Below are 19,212 nucleotides of genomic sequence, written 5' to 3'. Positions count from 1 at the left end.
AAGCACTGTGAGTGCGTATAACTCCTGCTATGGCTGGTAGGAATGATGAAGCAGTGACTTGAGGGGGACAGCTCAAAGGAAGAGGGTGCTCTAGTGGGTAAGGGGACATGCAGGGGCCCTCACCCTTTGAGACAGGGCAGGGGAGATGTGAAGAGAGTGGAGGGCCATTGAGGGAGACTTAAAACTGGACAGCAAGGCTTCTTAGTCTAGTGTGGGGAGTCATCAGGAGACCTGGAAGAGTCCAGAGGCCTGGTGGCAGCCTAGTGGCTTAGATCCTGAGTGGGGCTAGGGCAGGGGATGTGTGTCCCATGGTGCCTGGGAGCTGAGACCCAGCCCTGACAGGTGTTAAGGACCCTGGGACATAGTCCTAAGAGGCAGCCAAGTGTTTGGCGTGAAGACTTTAAACCCATAAACCAGAAGAGGAGAACAGAAGGGGCCTTGTGGGTGGGGCCAGGGCAGACAGGGCTGTCAAACCTGATGGACAGGAAAGGGAAGGCTGGGATGTAAGAGGTGTCACTCCTGGGATGGGTAGCAATTGTCCTGATGGGAGTAGGATCCCCAGCAGAGGGGGGTCCCCCCACCGCTTGGGCAGGGGTGGTGATCTTCCCAGAGTCCTCCTCCATGGTTCCTGAGAGTTCTGAAGTTGTGAGGCAGGCCCCTCCTCCCATAGGGACCTGTTTCTCCCCTCTCACCAGAGGTTCCCCTCAGACCGGGCTTGAGTGATCCCTAGGACATCCTGTTTGGATGCACTCCCCTCCCCCCCAAAAGAGGAGACCCGACACATGGCTACCTCTGGATTATTTTATTCACATGCCTTGGTGTGACATGGGCACTCCTGTGAGACAGGCACAGCCCCCCACCCCCACCCTTGCGCTGCTCAGGAACCCGCCTCCCAGCCCTCTGGGGTTAGTGCTGGTTATCTCACACAAAAAACGGGAATGGGGGTGAGGGTGGTGGGAAAATAGGAAGGGGGTCTCCACCTGCCCAGGGCCTTCACACAGCAGCAGCCTGAGCCCCTTCCATCCTAGTGGGGCCTGGGGCCCCTGTCTCCGAAAACCCCACGCTGGGCAGCCGGACCCTGAAACCACCCTCTTCCTGGTCCCCACTCCCACCTCGGGCCTTGGGGCTTAGGGACACCCTGGGGAAACGGAACTTGGGTGATTTCTCCCCTGCAGGGGACTTGGGTGTTGCCTCCCCCTCCTGCCCCCTAGAGGCTTTAGAAGGGGCTGCCAGGCCCACACGTGGCAAGCGGACCCGCCCCCGACCGCGGCGACCCCAGGCCCCTTCCCCACTGCCCTCTTCCTCCTCCTCCTCAGGGCTGGGGGAGCCCTCACCAGTAACTGTCTCATCTTGGCTGAAGCCCACTCGGGGCAGCCTGAGTTTGGGGCTCTTGGCCTTCTCACCTTCCTCAACCCCCTCCTTGGCCCGCACCAGGCCAAACCGGGGCAGCCGCACCTTAAGCTTGTGCCCGGCATCCTCCTCCCCCTCCACCACCTGGTACCCAGCATGGCTGCCCATAGCAGGTGGTGAGAGCTCCACATCAGGCAACAAGAGGTGGAAGGTATGCTCAGCTCCTGGGGGCTGGTCCCCGACCCCCTCTCCCCCAGCTGCAGCTCCAGCCCGTAGCGTGGGCAACTTCAATCTCAGCCCGCCCTCACCTGTGGCCACCTCACCCACCTGTGCCTCCCGGCTCAGCCCCACATCCAGCTCAAGCTGGGGCACTGTCACAGTGGGCATCTTAAAGACACCCTCACCTACCAACAGCTCTCCACCTGCTGCCTGGGCTCCAGGCAGAGAGAGGGTCACCTGAGGAACCTGGACCCTATAGCCTGCTGTGCCTTCTGCAGAAGGGGCTGTACTCTCAGCCTGCTTCCCCAGAACACCTGCCTCCCCAAAGCCAGTCAGCTCCACCTGGGGAAGGGAGATGCCCAGTGGAGGCACCCTCAGTACCCCCTCAGGGCCCTCAGTGACCACTTGCCTTGTTGTGGACACCTGCAGGCCTGACAGTCGTATTCCACTAACAGCTGCTGCTCCATCTGCCCCCACCTCCTCCTGGGCCCCCAGTGTAACCAGCTCCACCTCAGGGATCTTAAGCTGGGCAGTGGTGGGCTCGGGCCTTCCCCCCGGGCTTGTGCGTCCACTCTGGACTTCTGCTTCCTTCCCCCGAGCCAGCCCAAAGGAAGGCATCTTCAGCTTGGGCATCTTTACCTTCCCATCCCGGCCCCAGGCCTTGCCCTCCAACTCAGCTGCCCCCAGCACTAACTCTCCTGCCTCAGTGTCCCGGCCTCTGACCCCAAACTTGGGCAGAGCAAACCTAGGCCCCTTGAGCTTGACATCGGCCCCTGCCACCTCCATCTTGCCTGAGGGCAGATGGGCGTCCAGGCTGAGCTGCGGGATGGACAGGTCGAGGGCGGGCAGTAGGCCTGACTCCTCCACCCTTTTGGCCTCAGCCTCCGTCACCACCCGAGACTTGGGGAGTGAGATGGTGAACTTGGACACCTTCAGCTTGGTGGCTCGCCCGGCCCCCTCAGCCTCTGCCTTGGCTACCTTTGGCCCTGAGAGTCCAAACTTGGGCAGGGAGAACTTGGAGGGGGGCTTGACTTTCCTGTCCATCATCTCTAGACGCCCTTCCTCAAGTTCCACAGTGGGCAGCTGTGGAGTAACGATCTCAACAGAGGGCACTCGAAAGCCCAGTTCCCCGACCCCAGCCGCCACCCCTGGGCCCTCTGCCCGCTCCCCCTTGCTCACTTCAGCTGCTTGCACCTGCCTCTCCAGACTGAGGGCCCCTGGCAGATCTAGCTCCACTGAGGGCAGTGTGAGAGAGGGGACACCCACACGGGCCTCGGCCCCCACTTCGGGCTGCAGACAGGGAAGTGTCACCAGCTTCCCCGAGACCTCAGCACCTGCCTCCCCTGGCTTGGCTCGTGATGGGGATGCTTCCCTCCCTAGCTTGGGCATGGTCATCTTAGGCATCTTGAAGCCAAATTCCATCTCCTCTGCCTGCACCCTGGCAGCTTTTAGCTGCACCTCTGGAGCCTTGGGCAGCTTCACCTCTGGTGGCTTTGGAAGATGCACATCTGGGACCTTGGGCACTTGCATTTCCGGCAGCCGAATCTCTGACACCTTTGGCAGCTGCACCTCTGGGAGGTGCACATCAGGCACGGCCACCTCAGGCACCTTGGGGAGTTTTATCTCCGGGAGCTTCATCTCAGGGACTTTTATCTCTGACACCTTTGGCAGCTGCACCTCTGGGAGAGGTACACTGGGCACGACCATCTCAGGCACCTTGGGGAGTTTCATCTCTGAGACCTTCGGCAGCTGCACCTCAGGGAGTTGAACCTCCGGCACGGCCATCTCAGGCATCTTTGGGAATTTCATCTCTGGAACTTTAGGGAGCTGCACTTCTGGGAGGTGCACATCGGGCACAGCCATCTCTGGCACCTTCGGGAGTTTCATCTCAGGGAGCTTCATTTCTGGAACTTTCGGGAGCTGCACTTCTGGGAGGTGCACCTCTGGCACAGCCATCTCTGGCACCTTCGGGAGTTTCATTTCAGAAAGTTTCATCTCAGGCACCTTCGGGAGTTTCATCTCAGGGAGCTTTATCTCAGGGGCTTTCATCTCTTGGACTTTCGGCAGCTGCACATCCGGAAGCTGCACCTCTGGCACAGACATCTCTGGCACCTTTGGGAGCTTCATCTCTGACACTTTGGGGAGCTGCACCTCTGGGAGTCGAATGTCTGGGAGGGCTGCCTCAGGTACTTTTGGGAGCTTGATATCAGGGGCTTTGGGGAGCTTCACTTCAGGCCCCTTGGGTACCTTGACCTCAGGCCCAGACACTCCAACGCCAAATGAGGGCATCTTGATGGTGGGCAGCTTCAGCTTGCTCTCAACAACAGCCTCAGGGGCAGCGGGCCGGGGCTCCAGGAGAGAAAGCCCAAAGGTTGGCATTCGAAGTTTGGGACCTTTCACTCTGGCCTCAGGGCTGCGCTTGGCCACCTTGGTTTCAGCAACTTCCTTTGCTCGAGCTCCAAAGCGGGGGAAACTGAGGCGAGGCATCTTCAGGGCCACTTCAGGTGCCTCTCTTCTGGCCTCCACCTCTGCACCTGGCAAGGCCAGGTCCACCCCCACAGTAGGTGCTGCCACATCCAGGGTGGGCACTGTCACTGACACAGCCCCTTCCCGGGTCTCCAGGCAGGGAAGTGTGGGCAGAGTGGGCAGTGAGGGCAAGGTGGGCAGCTCCACCTGGGGCACCTGGATCCCCACAGCTGGAGGCTCCACAGGAGGCGCAGCTGCTCCCAGCCCAAGGGTTGGCAGGTGGAGGGTAAAGCCACTCACTGCTTCTGCTGAGGGGGCCACCTTAGGAGCCGAGACCAGGGGGACACCCACCTCGGCACCTGGCAGCCGGGGCCCAACCAGCTCCACCTGGGGGGCTGTGAAACGGGCTCCTGCTACCACCTCTGCCTCCACCTTGGCCTTTCTGGGAGGAGGAGCAGCGGCAGCCAGCCGGGCTACTTGGGCCTCTTCAGCCACTTCTCTTACACGCAGCCGAGGCAGCTGCAAGCGCCGGCGGGCAGGGGCGGCTGGGACAGGACCCTTGGCAGCCTCGGCTTTGAGGCCCCGACGTAGACGGGAGAACTTGGGAAAGGAGAACTCGACGTCAACAGGGGCCAGCTCGGCAGGGGCTCCCAGAGCCCCAGGCACCACCACCATCTTCTTCTTCTTCACAGGGGACAGACTCTGGATGTTCTGGGGAGAGAGGAGAGAGGCAGGAGGCGGTGGGACAGTGGGAGGCCAGGAGTGGACAGGAAGAGCCCCACTGGTATTGTACCAGGCTGGGGATGTGTTGGATGGAGTCTCTTGTTCCTAAAACACTATCACCACTTCCTGCCTGTCATTTCACTATTAATGTTGGGGAAAGCAGACATTCATTTAGAATCTTGAAATGAGCCAACAGGACTGTAGGAACTGGGACCCAAGACTTCTAGGTTCTCATCCATGATTTTCCCTAACACCCTCATTCTAGAGACAGGGAAAATGAGGCCCAGGGAGGTAAAGAAACTTGTTCAAGGTCCCTCAGCAGTAACTGAGCAGCACCGAGGCTGGCTGGGTCACCTTCCCTTTCCCTCTCCTCCCCAGGGAGGAGTTTAGGGGCAAAGAACAAGGGGCAAAAGGTGGGATTAGCGTGGGGTTAGTGACAATGACGGAGGGCAAAGGCTGGCCCACGGTGACGGGGAGTGGGATTCATGGCGCAAAGACGGGATCGTTGGGGCATTCCAGGGCCAGGGCCGGACTAAGCACGCGTACCAGCTTGGCCACCTTGGCCCGTGGGCCCTTGATCTCGTAGCCGGCCACGGTACCGGGCCGCAGCACCAGGTCCCCGGTGGGCACAGTGCGCTTCAGGCAGAAGGAGACCTTGTAAGGCTCCGCGCATTGTAGCAGGCGTAGTGCGTCCTCGTACTTGAAGTTCTCAAAGAATACTCGGGCGCTCAGCAGCTGATCCCCTGCAGGTGAGGCGGAGATGAGCAAGGTGTGGGTATCCCCTAGCTCCCCCTGGGCCTGGTTCTGCCCACTTCCTCTGAGGCTGCCCGGTGAAACCCCGCCCCCGAATTCTGACCCCTCCCACCTCAGAACACTACTCAGAGTTACGCCTTGTCCCAGGTCTAGCCACTTAAGAACGAAGCCCCGCCCTACGGCCTTAACCCCGCCCCATCCCACCCGTGCTGAGCAAATTCACGCCCATTCAGGTGACGCCGGTCGCTGTTCCACTCTCCTACCCTACTATCCTTATGTATAAGATACAGACTTTCCTTCCTTTACTGAAAGAACACAGTCAGAAGAGATCTTCCAAAAGCTTCCACATCATCTGTTTACCTCCTTTCTCCTGTGGGGATTCACTCTACTCTCCCTCCTGATCCTTAGGGATGAACTGTACCCTCTCCTAGCTCAGGTTAATCCCTACATCATCTTCTCAGGAACATCTTCTAGCAATTTTCCTCTTTTCCCATGTATCAGTTACCCCTCTATTCTACATTATTCCCATCAACATACATATTATTATTTCTTCTAAAAGAAAGGTTGTCTTGATGGGGCAGGGTGGTCATGCCTGTAATCCAAGCATTTTGGTAGGCCGAGGTGGGAGGACTGCTTGAAGCCAAGAGTTCAAGACCAGCCCGGGCACCATAGCAAGACCCTATCTCAAAAATTTTTTTTCTGGGCGGCGCCTGTGGCTCAGTGAGCAGGGCACCGGCCCCATATACCAAGGGTGGCGGGTTCAAACCCAGCCCCGGCCAAACTGCAACAAAAAAATAGCCGGGCGTTGTGGCAGGCGCCTGTAGTTCCAGCTACTCGGGAGGCTGAGGCAGGAGAATCGCCTAAGTCCAGGAGTTGGAGGTTGCTGTGAGCTGTGTGACACCACGGCACTCTACCGAGGGCAGTAAAGTGAAACTCTGTCTCTACAAAAAAAAAAAAAATTTTTTTTTTTTTTTTTAATGAGACAAAGTCTCATTCTGTTGCCCAGGCTAGAGTGCCATGGCATCAGCCTAGCTCACAGCAACCTCACACTCATAGGCCCAAGCAATTCTCCTGCCTCAGTCTCTGGAGTAGCTGGGGCTACAGAAACCTGCCACAATGCATGGCTAATTTTTCTATGTTTAGTGGAGATGGGATCTTGCTCTTGCATGGTCTGGTCTTGAACTCCTGAACTCAAGGGATCCTCCTGTCTCAGCCTCCCAGAGTGCTAGGATTACAGGCCTGAGCCACTATGCCCAGATACTATATATATATATATATTTTTTTTTTTTTTTTTTGAGACAGAGTCTGGCTTTGCTACCCTTGGTAGAGTGCTATGGTGTCATAGCTCACAGCAACCTTGAACTCTTGGGACTCAAAGCAATTCTTACCACTTTGCTCCAGCTTGGGTGACAGAGCAAGATACCACCTCAAAAAAAAAAAAAAAAAAAGGTTATCTTGATCCCACTTTCCCAGAACTCCTGCCCCATTTTTCTGTTCACCTTGATGGCAAAATGTATTGAGCTGCCTAGTAACATTATTTTCACTTCTTCATCTTCAATCACACTTCCAACCCTACCTTCCCACACAGACCATCTCTCACACACACACACACAAACTGCTTCTCTTAAATCCCAGCAGTGACCTCTGTGTAGCTAAGTCCACAGGTCAAGTCCCAGACTTCATCTGTTTGGAGCCCTTAGTATTTGACCCAACTTCATTCTCTCTTTCATCCACTTGCTTCCCTTGGCTTCCAGGGTCTACACCATCTGGAACCTCTCTGGAGGTTCCTTCTCAGCTTCTATCAATGGTTTCGTTCCAGCTCTCCAACCTCTTTTTTTTTTTTTTTTTTTTTTTTTTTTGAGACAGAGTCTCACTTTGTAGTACTCAGTAGAGTACTGTGGCATCACAGCTCACAACAACCTCAAACTCTTGGGCTCAAGTGATTCTCTTACCTCAGCCTCCCAAGTAGCTGGGACTAAGAAGTGCCAGCTACAATGCCTGACCATTTTTAGAGATGGGGTCTCACTCTTGTTTAGGCTGGTTTCGAACTCCTGAACTCAAGCAATCCATCCTCCTCAGCCTCCCAGAATGCTAGGATTAAAGGTATGAGTGAGCCACAGAGCCCGGCCCCATATATCTAGAATCTGAATCCTTCTCTTCAGGTCCAACACCATTTTGATCCTGAGAATCACCATCTTTTACCTGGTAATCACAGTAGCCACCGTGTTGGTCTCCCTGTCCCAACCTGGTCCTCCTACTGTTTACTGTTATTAATGCAGCAGTACAACACTCACTTCTGTTCACAGCCCTCACAGAATGAAAGCCAGAGTCCTCACCACACTCTGTAAAGTCTTCTAAAAAGTGTCCTTTCTCTCTTTTTTTTTTTTCTTGCAGTTTTTGGCCGGGGCTGGGTTTGAACCCGCCACCTCCAGCGTATGGGGCCAGCACCCTACTCCTTTGAGCCACAGGTGCCACAGTGCCCTTTCCCTTCTTCATCTCTTCTTCTGCCCTTTCCCGGCTTCATCTCTTCTTTTCCTCTTCACTAATTCTACCCCATCCTTACTGGTTCTCTTGCTGTTCTTCCAACCAGCTAGAACACTCCCACCTTGGAGCATTTGCACTGCCTATTCCCTCTACTTAGAAAGTTCTTCCAGATGGCCACATTGCTTGTTTCCTTATCACCTTCAGCCTTTCCACTCTTCCCTGCCCACCCTACTTAAACATGCAGCTTTCCTCTGGCATCAGCCACACATATTTCTTTCTAGTTTACTAGGTATTTTATTAATTTTGTTTAGCTATGTCTCTGATCATTAGAATGTAAGTTCCATAAGTGCAAGGGACTGTTATCTATTTTGCTCACTGCTGTAACCCAACCACCTAAGACAATGTTTGAAATATAAAGCACCTTATAGTTATTGCATGAACAAATCACATCAGCTTCATCCATGTTCCTAAAACATCCTTTGTTTACTAAGCTTCACTCCCCAACCCTTCTAAATTAACTCCACCCCTTTTCCCGTCCCAACAACAAAAACATCAATTAGTATTTATGTACTGCTTGCTATGTCTCACTTACCTATGCCCTAAGTGTTTTTATTTTTATTTATTTTGAGACACAGTCCCACTATGTTGCCCTTGGGTAGAGGGCCGTGATGTCACAGCCTACAGTAACAACCTTCAACTCTTGAGCTTAAGCGATTTTCTTGCCTCAGCCTTCCAAGCTGGGACTACAGGTGCCCGACACAACGCCCGGCTATTTTTTGGTTGTAGTTGTCATTGTTGTTTGGCAGGCCCGGGCCGGGTTCGAACCCGCTAGTTCCAGTGTATATGTACCTGACACCCTAGCCGCTGAGCTACAGGCGCCGAACCAGGCCTAATACGACTCATTTAATCTACATAATAACTCCATGACGTCAGTATTAGAATTAGTCCCATTTTAGAGGTTAGAAAACCAAGGCACAGAAAGAGCGCAAGCTGGTAAAGCGAAGGATTTGGAACTGGAACTCGGACAATGGACCGCCACAGCAGGTTCTGAGCAAACGCAACGACGGTAAAGCTCCGCCCCAAGCCCCTAACCCCGCCTCCTGGTCGCAGGCCACACCCGCATATCCAAGTTCATTTCCGCCTCGCCCGCTCCGGACTTAGGAAAACCCCCTAACTCCGCCCCTGCGGATCAGCCTTGCTCACCTTCCTGCAGGCTGAGACTCCTGGCGGCGGGTGAATCCTCGCGCAGCTCGCGGATGAAGATTCCTTCTTTGCCGCCTCCTGCTACGTTAATACCGCTGACTCCCGTCTGCGCCTCTGTCTCCACGATGATCTCCACTAACTCCGCCCGCCTCAGCTCCTGCGGGGGGCGGCGAGGAGTCGCCATGGGGTGCTAGGACTAGACCTAGTCTTGAGCCCGCCATCGCGCTGAAAAGTGACTCTGAACCGGGTCCCCAGAGCACACGCCCTTTGGCACGGCCCGGGAAGGACGTCCAGACCCACCCACTCTGCCATCTCCCCTTTAATCAAACGCGCATACGGACTTAATCTCTAGGATCCGCGTAACGGTTAACAGTTCTGCGGTCTCGTTGGTCTATTGGAGCCCTTGGGACTGCTGTTAGAAGGGACGCGGAGAAGTGGGACGGGGTTGGGGGGTGCGCAAGGGATCCTTAGTAGTGGCTGGAAGGTGGGGCCAGGTCATGGGGGCGTGCCCAGGTCAGGGGCGGGTCTCTAGGGGTTGGAGCTGGGTCCCAGAACGTAAGAGGGAGAGGAGGGGCCAAATGGAGCCTAGTGCCGGAGATATGAAAGGGGATGTGGCCGGAGTTTGAGAGGAGTTATTCCGACCTAGGGGGAAGACCCATATTCTAAGGGTGGTACTGAGTATGGGGAGGGGCTTTAATAACAGCAAAAAAATGCAAACAATGTAACGAAATAACTTGTACCCTCTGATTAATCTGAAATAAAAAAAATAACAGCAAAACAAGGGGGTTGAGGATGGGATTCTGAGTAAAGGGCAGAACTCTTAAATAGCGCAGGACGGTGGGGATGGGGAGTGGGATTTGCCTCCCTCCAGTTTTGAAGGAGAATCTTACACATTCTCTGTGTGAGAATGTGCTCTATTGTGAACTGTATGACCCCAAGACCTGCATGACGCCCACAGGAAAGGGAATCCAATGAAGGGGGGGAGGTGCGTGGGTAATGAATGGTGGACCCGTAGACATGGCATTCTTGGCATTTACTGTAAATGGTGCAGACTGGCCCGGGCCCAGAAGTGCACTGTGGGATTCATAACGGGGGTTCCCAGAAGAGGCAGTAAGAGACCAGTTCTGTCCAGGAATCCAATTTGCCGTGTGCCTTGGGGAGAACCTTGCCCACTCTGGGCCCACTTCCCTACTGTAACTGGGTATACCGGATCTCCGATTATGAGCTGAAGTGGCAGGGATCGGAGGGGACGCTGTAATGCGCAGGGCATCAAGGCCAGCATGGACGGTAATCAAGCCCAGGGCTCAGAGGGGAAAGCAGGCCTGGGCCAGATGACCCACAGCAGTGGTTCAGAGGGTCTGGGCAGGACAATGTGGGTAAGAAGAGTTGTGGCTGGAGCAGCAGGGAGCAACAGCATGACCATTAATACCACTTTTTCATTTAGCAGACCCTGGGCTAAGCATTTCATTTGCAGCATCTCATTTCATATTCCCCAAGGTCTTGAGAAGTCACAGAAGAGGACACTAAGGCCCAGAAAGGTGAGGTGACTTGCCTAATGCCCCACAACAAGTTAAGTGGCTGGGCCTCAACTTTAGGTGTATGACCTCAGAACCCATAGACCATCCTGTAGGCAGAGATCTCACACTTTACCCCCTGCCTGCCACCCAGTCTCAGACTGGCTCTGGTAAAAGTAGACCCACACTGTGCCTGGCTTACACTAAGACACGGTCAATGCCAACATGCTATCTCAGCAACCATGACAGCAGGTAACAATCAAGGGACCAGACTCTATGGATATGGCCCCAGTGTGAGTCCTCAGACTGCTCAAAGATGAGGCCATTACCCCATTTCACCAAAGGAAAAACTGAGGCTCAAAGAGATGAGGTAACCTGCCCAGGGCTAGACAGAGTGATAGGTTGGAATTTGAGCCCTTGAGTCCAACCAAGCCCATGTCTTTAACCCTTACGCTATATTGCCTCTTCTTTTTTTTTAAGAGACAGAGTTTCACTTTGTCGCCCTCAATAGAGTGCTGTGACATCACAGCTCACAGCAACCTCCTGCTCTTGGGCTTAGGCAATTCTCTTGCCTCAGCCTCCCGAGTAGCTGGGACTACAGGTGCCCACCTCAACGCCTGGCTAATTTGTCGTTGTTGTTGCAGTTTTGAACTGCAACCCGGGGCTGGGTTCAAACCCACCACCCTCGGTATATACAGGGCTGGCGCCCTACTCACTGAGCCACAGGCACCGCTCAATACTGCCTCTTCTGATAAAGAGTTTCTGCAGGATCTTCTTCAGTTCATTAATTTAACTCCTTCATGCTCCCATGAATTAGCTGCTTTGAATCTTAGTCTGTGCCAAGAACTGCCATAAGCACTTTACATGTTAATTTTTTCTTCTCATGATGATCCATAAAATAAACCCTGCTGCTATTTCCATTTCACAGATGGGGAGACCAAGACACAGAGAAGCCAGAAAGTGTCTCCCTGCTCCCAACAATGCCCCACAAGCAACCCTTACAGGGCATGTGGGCACTCACCTCAGCACTCCGGCTCCTTGCCTCCATGGCACTGCTGGGGGTCACCTGGGCCCCAGGCTCCTGCTTCCTCTCCCCTTTCTGCTGCAGGACCAGCTTCAGTTCTGCATGGAGCAGCTGCCTCTGAGCCTGCAGGGGACAGGGATGAAGGCTTGAAGCCAGGAGGGGATGAGAGGTGCGGGCCACGCTTATAAGAGGAGGTCAGGGTGGATATCCAAAGGGGAAAAGTCCCCCCAACCCCAATTGTCCTCTCACCACTGCCTGGGCACAGGCACTCCCTCCTAACAGGAGCCCAGCCGGAGGTGCCACACAGCTGTCTGCAGGGCTTGTACCCTTCTTCAGGGATCTTGCTGCCTGCCAGGGAAAGACCAGGGCATGAGGCTCCAGGCAGGCTAGGAAAGGGAAGGGAGAGGCATGTGGCACCAGCCAGTGCTCACCTGAGGATCACCTCCAGCTCCTTGGGCCTCCTGGGTCCGGGGCTCTAAGAAGAATAATGTGCACGATATTACTGTCTAGCACCCACCAATTGCTTCCTGAGTGTCTGACCCCTTCCTGCACTCTGTCAATGCCCTATCCCCATAGTGCAGGTGGGGAAACTGAGGCTCAGAAGACCTTTCTCCAACAGCTGGACAACAAACAGTAAAGCCAAAACTGACTCTTATAGCTGAGCATTGTGACCAGTGCCCACAGCTAGTCAGCAGGCTGAGGCAGGGGAATCACTTCAGCGTAGGAGTTTGAGGCTGCTGTGAGTGAGCTATGATGATGCCACAGCACTCTACCCAGAATGACAGAGTGAGACTCTGTCTCAATGAAAAAAAAAAAAAAAAGGCCAGTGCAGTGGCTCACGCCTATAATCCTAGCACTATGGGAGATCAAGGCAGGCGATTGCTTGACCTCAGGAGTTTGAGACCAGCCTGAGCAAGAGTGAAACCCTGTCTCTACTAAAATTAGAAAAAACTAGCTGGGTGTGGTGGTCCCAGCTACTAGGGAGGCTGAGGCAAGAGGATTACTTAATCCCAAGTATTTGAGTTGCTGCGACAGCACTCTCCCCAGGGGAACAGAGTGAGACTCTGTCCCCGCCCACTAAAAAAAGCCCCCCACACACACATACACAAAAGCCCTGAGGACCCGGGCTGGGTGCAGTGTGTAATCCTAGCACTCTGGGAGGCCAAGGTGGGTGGCTTGCCTGAGCTCAGGAGTTTGAGACCAGCCTGAGCTAGAGCATGACCCCGTCTCTAAAAAATTGCAATGGCATTGTGGCAAGCACCTGTAGTATCAGCTAACATTAAGGCTGAGACAAGAGAATCACTTTAACCCGAGAGTTTGAGGTTACTGTGAGCTAAGATGCCATGGCACTCTACCTGGGTTGACAAAGTGAGACTTTGTCTCAAAACAAAACAAAACAAATCTGACTCCTAGTTCTGACAGTAACTACCTCAACCAATGGGGGTGGGGACAAGTGCGCTAAAAAATAATTGTAATCAATCCAATGTGCTACCAGTGAGCATACCACTTCCTGTCTCTGTGCTTTAGTTTCCTCATCTGTAAAATGAGGGGAATAAGAACACCTACTTTGCAGGGATGATCTGAGGATAAAATTAGTTAACAAGTCAAAGTGTCAGGCTGTGATAGGTGCTTTATAAAGTACTTGCTATTATTATTATTATTATTACTACTACTACTACTACTACTACTAAGAACTTTCTATGGTTTTGATGTTGTGTCGAATGCCCCACAAGGGCCATTTCACAGGAACCTCACAACAGCCTTGTGAAGTCAGTACTATTATTGATCCCATTACAGAATAGACACCCAAGGCTAGAGGAAAGGATGTCACTAGCTCAGGTCACACATGGCTAAGCCAGGACTTGAACTTGTCTGAGAGCTCCAGTCCCCTGTGTGGACAACTAATGGTAGTGAGTGGTTACTATTTGCCGGTCCCTGTGCTAAGACCTTCACCTTCTACCTCACCTAGGGAAACCCTGAGAGACCAAGAGAATTTGCTCCAAGGTCACACAGCACAGCCAAAAGAAGGCAGAGCTGGTACTCACATGCAGTCCCTTGCCAGGTCCTTCTGGGGAAATGATATTGTTTCCCCCCACCCCTGACTCTGGGCTTATCCTCACGGCCCCCACCTGGCATGCCACCCCGCCAACCTCTACTGCACAGAGAAAGGTCAGGCCTCACGAGGCACATTCCCTCACACAATGGCCCATCTGCTGTGCCCAGTCACATTCCACCCCTGCCCACCCACCACAGCCACACAATGGCTCTTCATAGCCCACCACTGCCCAAGACAGAGGCCATGGGAAACCCTCAACACTCCCACAGCACCCATGCCACTGGAAGTCCTCCACAATATCAGAGAGCTTCTCTCTGGATCTCCTAAGGGTCCTGATCTCTGTGTACTTCCCCAGGCTCCCCTCTGAGGTCCCTGTCCCTCCAAACAAGGAGCAGGCCTCTCCTTAGTGGTCCCCCATGTCTGGGGCATTTTCCTCTGAACTGGGCCTTGTGCTGGCCCTCAAAGTCACCCTGGGCATGGTGGCTATTACAAGGGTGGAAATTGAGGGTCACAGAGGGGAAGTAACCTACCTGGGGTCACACAGCCAGGAAGGGGCAGAGCCAGGGCCTGTGCCCTTAACCCCTATCTGCACCTTAACTTGCATTGGTGGCTCTAAGCACTGGGGCAGGAGGGATCAAGGGTGCCAGAAACACATTTTTAGAGGGAACTTATTTGGTGCCAGGCCTGGACAAGGCAGGCACTTTACTAACTTGGCCTCGTGGGACCCCATGTTACTGATGAGTAAATATGAATTAAGAGACAGGATATCACAGTGACAGATTTGGAACTTAAACCCAGGTGTGAAAGCTAACTCAGTACCTTATCCAGGACAATGACACAAACAGCATCCTCAGCTGGGGATGGGAGAAACCTGGACCTTGTAGGTGGTGGTGGAGATGTAGGAAGGGTCTCCTGGACCACAAGAGCTCTGGTCCAGGCCCAAACAGTGAGGGTCACGCCCAGAGCCTGGTACAGGAAGTGCAGGCAGGGCGGGGGCAAGAGAGAGTGCCCTCCTTCCTCATCTCTGCCCGGGATAGGAGCCCAGCCCAGGTTATATTTAGCCCAACTGTGCCCTTCCTGAGCTACGTGCACAGCCCCCTGGGGTAAGGTGGGGGCAGCTTCGGAAGGAAACCCACCCCATCCCAGGCACTCTGTGTTCCCAGCTCTGCCCAGCCCACTAGGCAGGGCAAGGAGGGGTGGGGGGTTCTCAGAGGGTCCCTGACTTGTGTTAGGGGAAGATCTAATCCTCCCTGCCACCTGTCCCTGTCTTCCCCCCTCCCCCAATGAGTCAAAGGCAAGCAGAACCCTCCAGATGCCAAAAGTCCATTTCTTAGGCAGTCACTGTGACACTGCCCTGGTACAAGCCAGAGCTTCTAGAATTCTCAGAGTCCTTGTTTCATGAACATACCACGTGCTAAGATCCTTCCCTGCCTTATATCATTAAATCTTCATAACACCTTCCTGGGGCAGGTACAACTTACAAGATGTTACTCATGCCCTTTAGAGTAGCTAGCAGAGGGGCTGTCATTTGGACCCTGGGCCTTTCAGCTGAGCCAGGGCCTGCTGAAGGCTTTGCCCCTCTGCCCCCTTCCCCACAGGGGCTACCCCCAATCTTACTTGGGAATTCTGCCCACACAGAGCCTTAGTTTTTCCCAACCACCAGTGATCTGGTGCCCTCAGCAGTGGGAGTGTAGGGTTGACTGGTCTAGGCTCCAGAACATTATCTGAAGCCATCTAGTGGGGTAGAGGGAGAGGTGTTAAAAGTGGTGGCCTCTGGCTACCTCAGTCTCTGTTTTAGCACTTCCCAGGTGTGAGTACTTAGACAAGTTCCTTTTATTTTTATTAAAAAAAATTTTTTTTCCTGCAGTTTTTGGCCGGGGCTGGGTTTGAACCCACCACCTCCGGCATATGGGGCCAGTGCCCTACTCCACTAAGCCACAGGCACTACCCCTTAGACAAGTACCTTCACCTGTGGGGCATCAGTTTCTTCATCTGTAAAATGGTCCAATAAAAGTGGCTTTGAAAATTTGTGAGATAGGGCGGTGCCTGTGGCTCAAAGGAGTAGGGTGCTGGCCCCATATGCTGGAGGTGGAGAGTTCGAACCCAGCCCCGGCCAAAAACTGCAAAAAAAAAAAAAAAAAGAAGAAGAAGAAAATCTGTGAGATAACAGAAGGTGCTTAGAATATTCCCAGTAAAGCCAGGAGTGGTGGCTCACATTTGTAATTCTAGCACTTTTAGAGGCCGAGACAGGAGGCTTGCTTGAGGTCAGGAGTTTGAGACCAGCCAGAGCAAGAGTAAGACCCCTATATCTATACAAAAAATAGAAAAACCAACTGGGCATAGTGGCAGGTGCCTGTAGTCCCAGCTACCTGAGAGGCTGAGGCAAGAGGATCTCTTGAGCTCGAGTTAGAAGTTGCCTTGAGCTATGACACCATGGCACTCTACCCAGGGTGACAGAAACTGTCTCTAAATAAATAAACAAATAAATATTCTCAGTACCTAGAAAGGGCTCAATTAATATAAAGTAGTCTCTGACAGCAACAGGGAGTGTATGGAGAGAGAGGGCTGTGCATCTCACACTGTCTTATGTCAGCCTTTGCTTCTCAGTGGTCCCCACTCACTCCCCTACTAAAGGGGAACTTAGGCTGAAGGACAAAATTCAGCTCAGGCACCAGTCTCCCACCGACAGAATCTATGCCACCTTCCAAGCACCCTATTCCAGGGACCAGAAAGTCTGCCTCACCCCAGGCATCCTGCACCAACTCTTTGATAGCAACAACTCATGTACTCTCATGCCAGCCTCATAAGGGGCATCAGCCCATTTTAAAGATGGTAAAGCAGAGGCACGAAGGGTGAAGTATCTTGCCCAAGGCTGCACAGCCAGAAGGGAGGAGGAAATTGGGCTTTGAATCCAAGGTCTGGCTCTGAAGTCTGTGCCTTTAACACCTTCACCACATTGTCTTCTGAGCCCCAGGCACCCTCCCAGCACCTCCCAAGACCCTGGATCTCATTCCCATGGTTTCTCAGCCTGGCCAGGGAGGGGACTGGCCAGCTGATCTCTTACCACTGGGCCTCCAGACACCTCCAGAGCTCCCCGTCTGTCTGCTCAGCCCCTGCCCTAAGCTGGGGGGGAAAAGGGATGGGGACAGGGAGGAGAGGGAGACCCCAGCCATTGGCTGCAGAGGTGTGACGTCACACCAGAGGGTGGGTGGTGGGGAAACAAACATTCCCCTCTTCCAGCTACAGCCATCCGCAAGGGGGTGGGCACCACAAGACAGCCACAGCCTTCTGTCCTTTGCCTGGGCTGAGACTTCCACCATGAACCCTGCCTCAGGGACTCGCACATTTCTACCCTCACCCCACCCTTCCTCACCACTGCCTAGCTCCTGGACCCAAGCAGGCCCCACCATTCCTCAGGCCTCTTTCCTCTCCTTCTCACTGTCAATTTAGGTTCAAATCCCAGCTCAGCCACTTCCTGGCTGTGGGACTTTTGGCAAGTCACTGCTTCTTTCTGGGCCTCAGTTTCTTTATCTTAATATGGAGATGGTGAGAGTGCCCACCACATGGGGTTTTGTGAAGATTGAATGAGTTGAAAGAGGCTAAAAATATATAACAATGCCTAGCACAGAGCGAGTGTTACTTGTAAGTATTTTGTATTATTGTTATTCACACAAATTAGGCAGATGGCTGGTCTTGTCAGAGGGCTTTTGGCCTTTGAGGTAAAGTGGGTAGAAGAGAGCCCCATGTTTCTGTTTAATGGAATTGCCATTTGGGGAGAAACCTATCACATATTAAATACTATGCTGCTAAATCAAGGGTAGAAGGTGGGTGCCTTATGCCCAATGTATAGCTACACAGCTAAGAGCTGTTGCAGCTGGGGTCCTATCTCCATTTTATTGGACCACAAAGACTGCTCTATGTTCTTCTGTTCCCTCCATTTCAGACAAGGAGGTTCAGAGTGGGTAAGTGACTCTCCAATGTCACCTACAGCAGGTAACTAACTGGCAGCAGCTCAGATTTGAACCCAGACTTGCCCAACTCCCAAACCAAGACCACCAGGCCTCACCCCTATCCCCTGTTCCCTGGCCCCTCGCCCAGCCCCCAGCCTTCCCTCCCTGACTCACCAGACCCCGGGGGGCGGCACAGGGAGCACAAGTACCCCCACATGCCCCTTGCACCCACCCGGCTGCTGCCTCGGACGCTTGCCGTTCTCTGAGCCCAGGCCCCAGGCCTGGGCTGGGATGAGGCTGGGGGATTACCCCCAAAGCACATGTCAGCAGCTTCTGCCCCATTGTCCAGCTAGGCACAGACACCAGGGCCCTCACCTCAGTTGTCACTCTCACCCCTCACACCAGCTCGATAGCCCCTCTGCAGACTTGTCCCCAGCCCCCCACTGAGGGGTTGGGGCCTACTTCCGAGGACATGGGGAACCAGGCCAGGATGGCAAGATCCCAGAATGCTGGGGACCTCCCCCCTTCTCTCTGAAATGCCCCCCCTGCCCACTCCCAGCCACTGGGGAAGGCAGGAATGTGCTGAGCTCTGGGAAATGCCTTCCAGACCTGGCAGCAACTAAGGGGTGGGGTGTGGTCAGAACCCTTCTCCAGGGTGGAAGGGATGGTGTGGTCAGGGCTCCTCATGGGCCTGAAGAGACCCTCACCTCATTGCAGTCTTTATCTCTCATTCATTGATTCACTCCAACATTCATTTGTTCATTTATTCATTCAACAAACATTCACAAGCCCTTGTTTGGTGGCAGATCCTTTGTCACGTACTGGGGACACCAACAGACCTAACTCTACCCAAGGGGGAAGCCTCAGGAAAGGATTCCTACCAGAGGCGACATCTGAAGTCAAGCTGGAAGGTTAAAGAAAAGGGAACCAAGGAAAAGTGCAGGCCAGGTGGGGTTCCAGGCAAAGGGAACGTGGGCAAAAGACCAGAGGTGAGAAGGGGAGCAGTCCTGGCTCTGCACCCATAGCTCAGTTAGTAGGGCACCGGCCACCTACACCAAGGCTGGTGGGTTCGAACCCGGCCTAGGCTAGCTAAACAACAATGACAACTGCAACCGAAAAATATCTGCGCATTGTGGCGGGTGCCTGCGTAGTCCCAGCTACTTGGGAGGCTGAAGCAAGAAAATTGCTTAAGCCCAAGGGTCTGAGGTTGCTGTGAGCTGGAACACCACGGCACTCTACCCAGGGTGACATAGTGAGACTCTGTCTCAGAAAAAAAAGAAAAAAGAAAAAATGAAAAAGAAAGAAAGAAAGGGAGCAGTCCTTTATTCAATGTCAGCAAACATTAAGTGAGCACCTGGTTTTGTGCCCAGCCCCATGCTGGATGGTGCTGGGGACGCAGTATAATGAGATGGCTCAGGCCTGCTTTCATAGAGTTCAGAGTCCCACAGGGAACAAACCTAGAATGATGAG

General features: G+C 53.7%; 1 protein-coding gene across 1 annotated transcript; it reads right to left on the bottom strand.

The window, feature by feature from the left end:
• Positions 1 to 803: 803 nt before the first annotated feature.
• PRX (periaxin) lies at positions 804 to 16,881 on the bottom strand. Its single transcript, XM_053604312.1, has 7 exons — positions 16,857 to 16,881; positions 12,168 to 12,211; positions 11,986 to 12,084; positions 11,734 to 11,859; positions 9,199 to 9,355; positions 5,305 to 5,501; positions 804 to 4,746 (listed from the first exon to the last, which is right to left on the bottom strand). The coding sequence occupies exons 4-7, from the start codon at positions 11,758 to 11,760 to the stop codon at positions 994 to 996; spliced, it is 4,134 nt and encodes a 1,377-aa protein (XP_053460287.1). The 5' UTR covers positions 11,761 to 11,859; positions 11,986 to 12,084; positions 12,168 to 12,211; positions 16,857 to 16,881; the 3' UTR covers positions 804 to 993.
• Positions 16,882 to 19,212: the final 2,331 nt, after the last annotated feature.

Source organism: Nycticebus coucang, chromosome 10, assembly GCF_027406575.1.
Source record: "Nycticebus coucang isolate mNycCou1 chromosome 10, mNycCou1.pri, whole genome shotgun sequence".
In the NCBI taxonomy this organism is placed as follows: domain Eukaryota; kingdom Metazoa; phylum Chordata; class Mammalia; order Primates; family Lorisidae; genus Nycticebus; species Nycticebus coucang.
The sequence above is the reverse complement of the archived record's forward strand: the minus strand, read 5'-3'. Positions and strand labels throughout refer to the sequence as shown.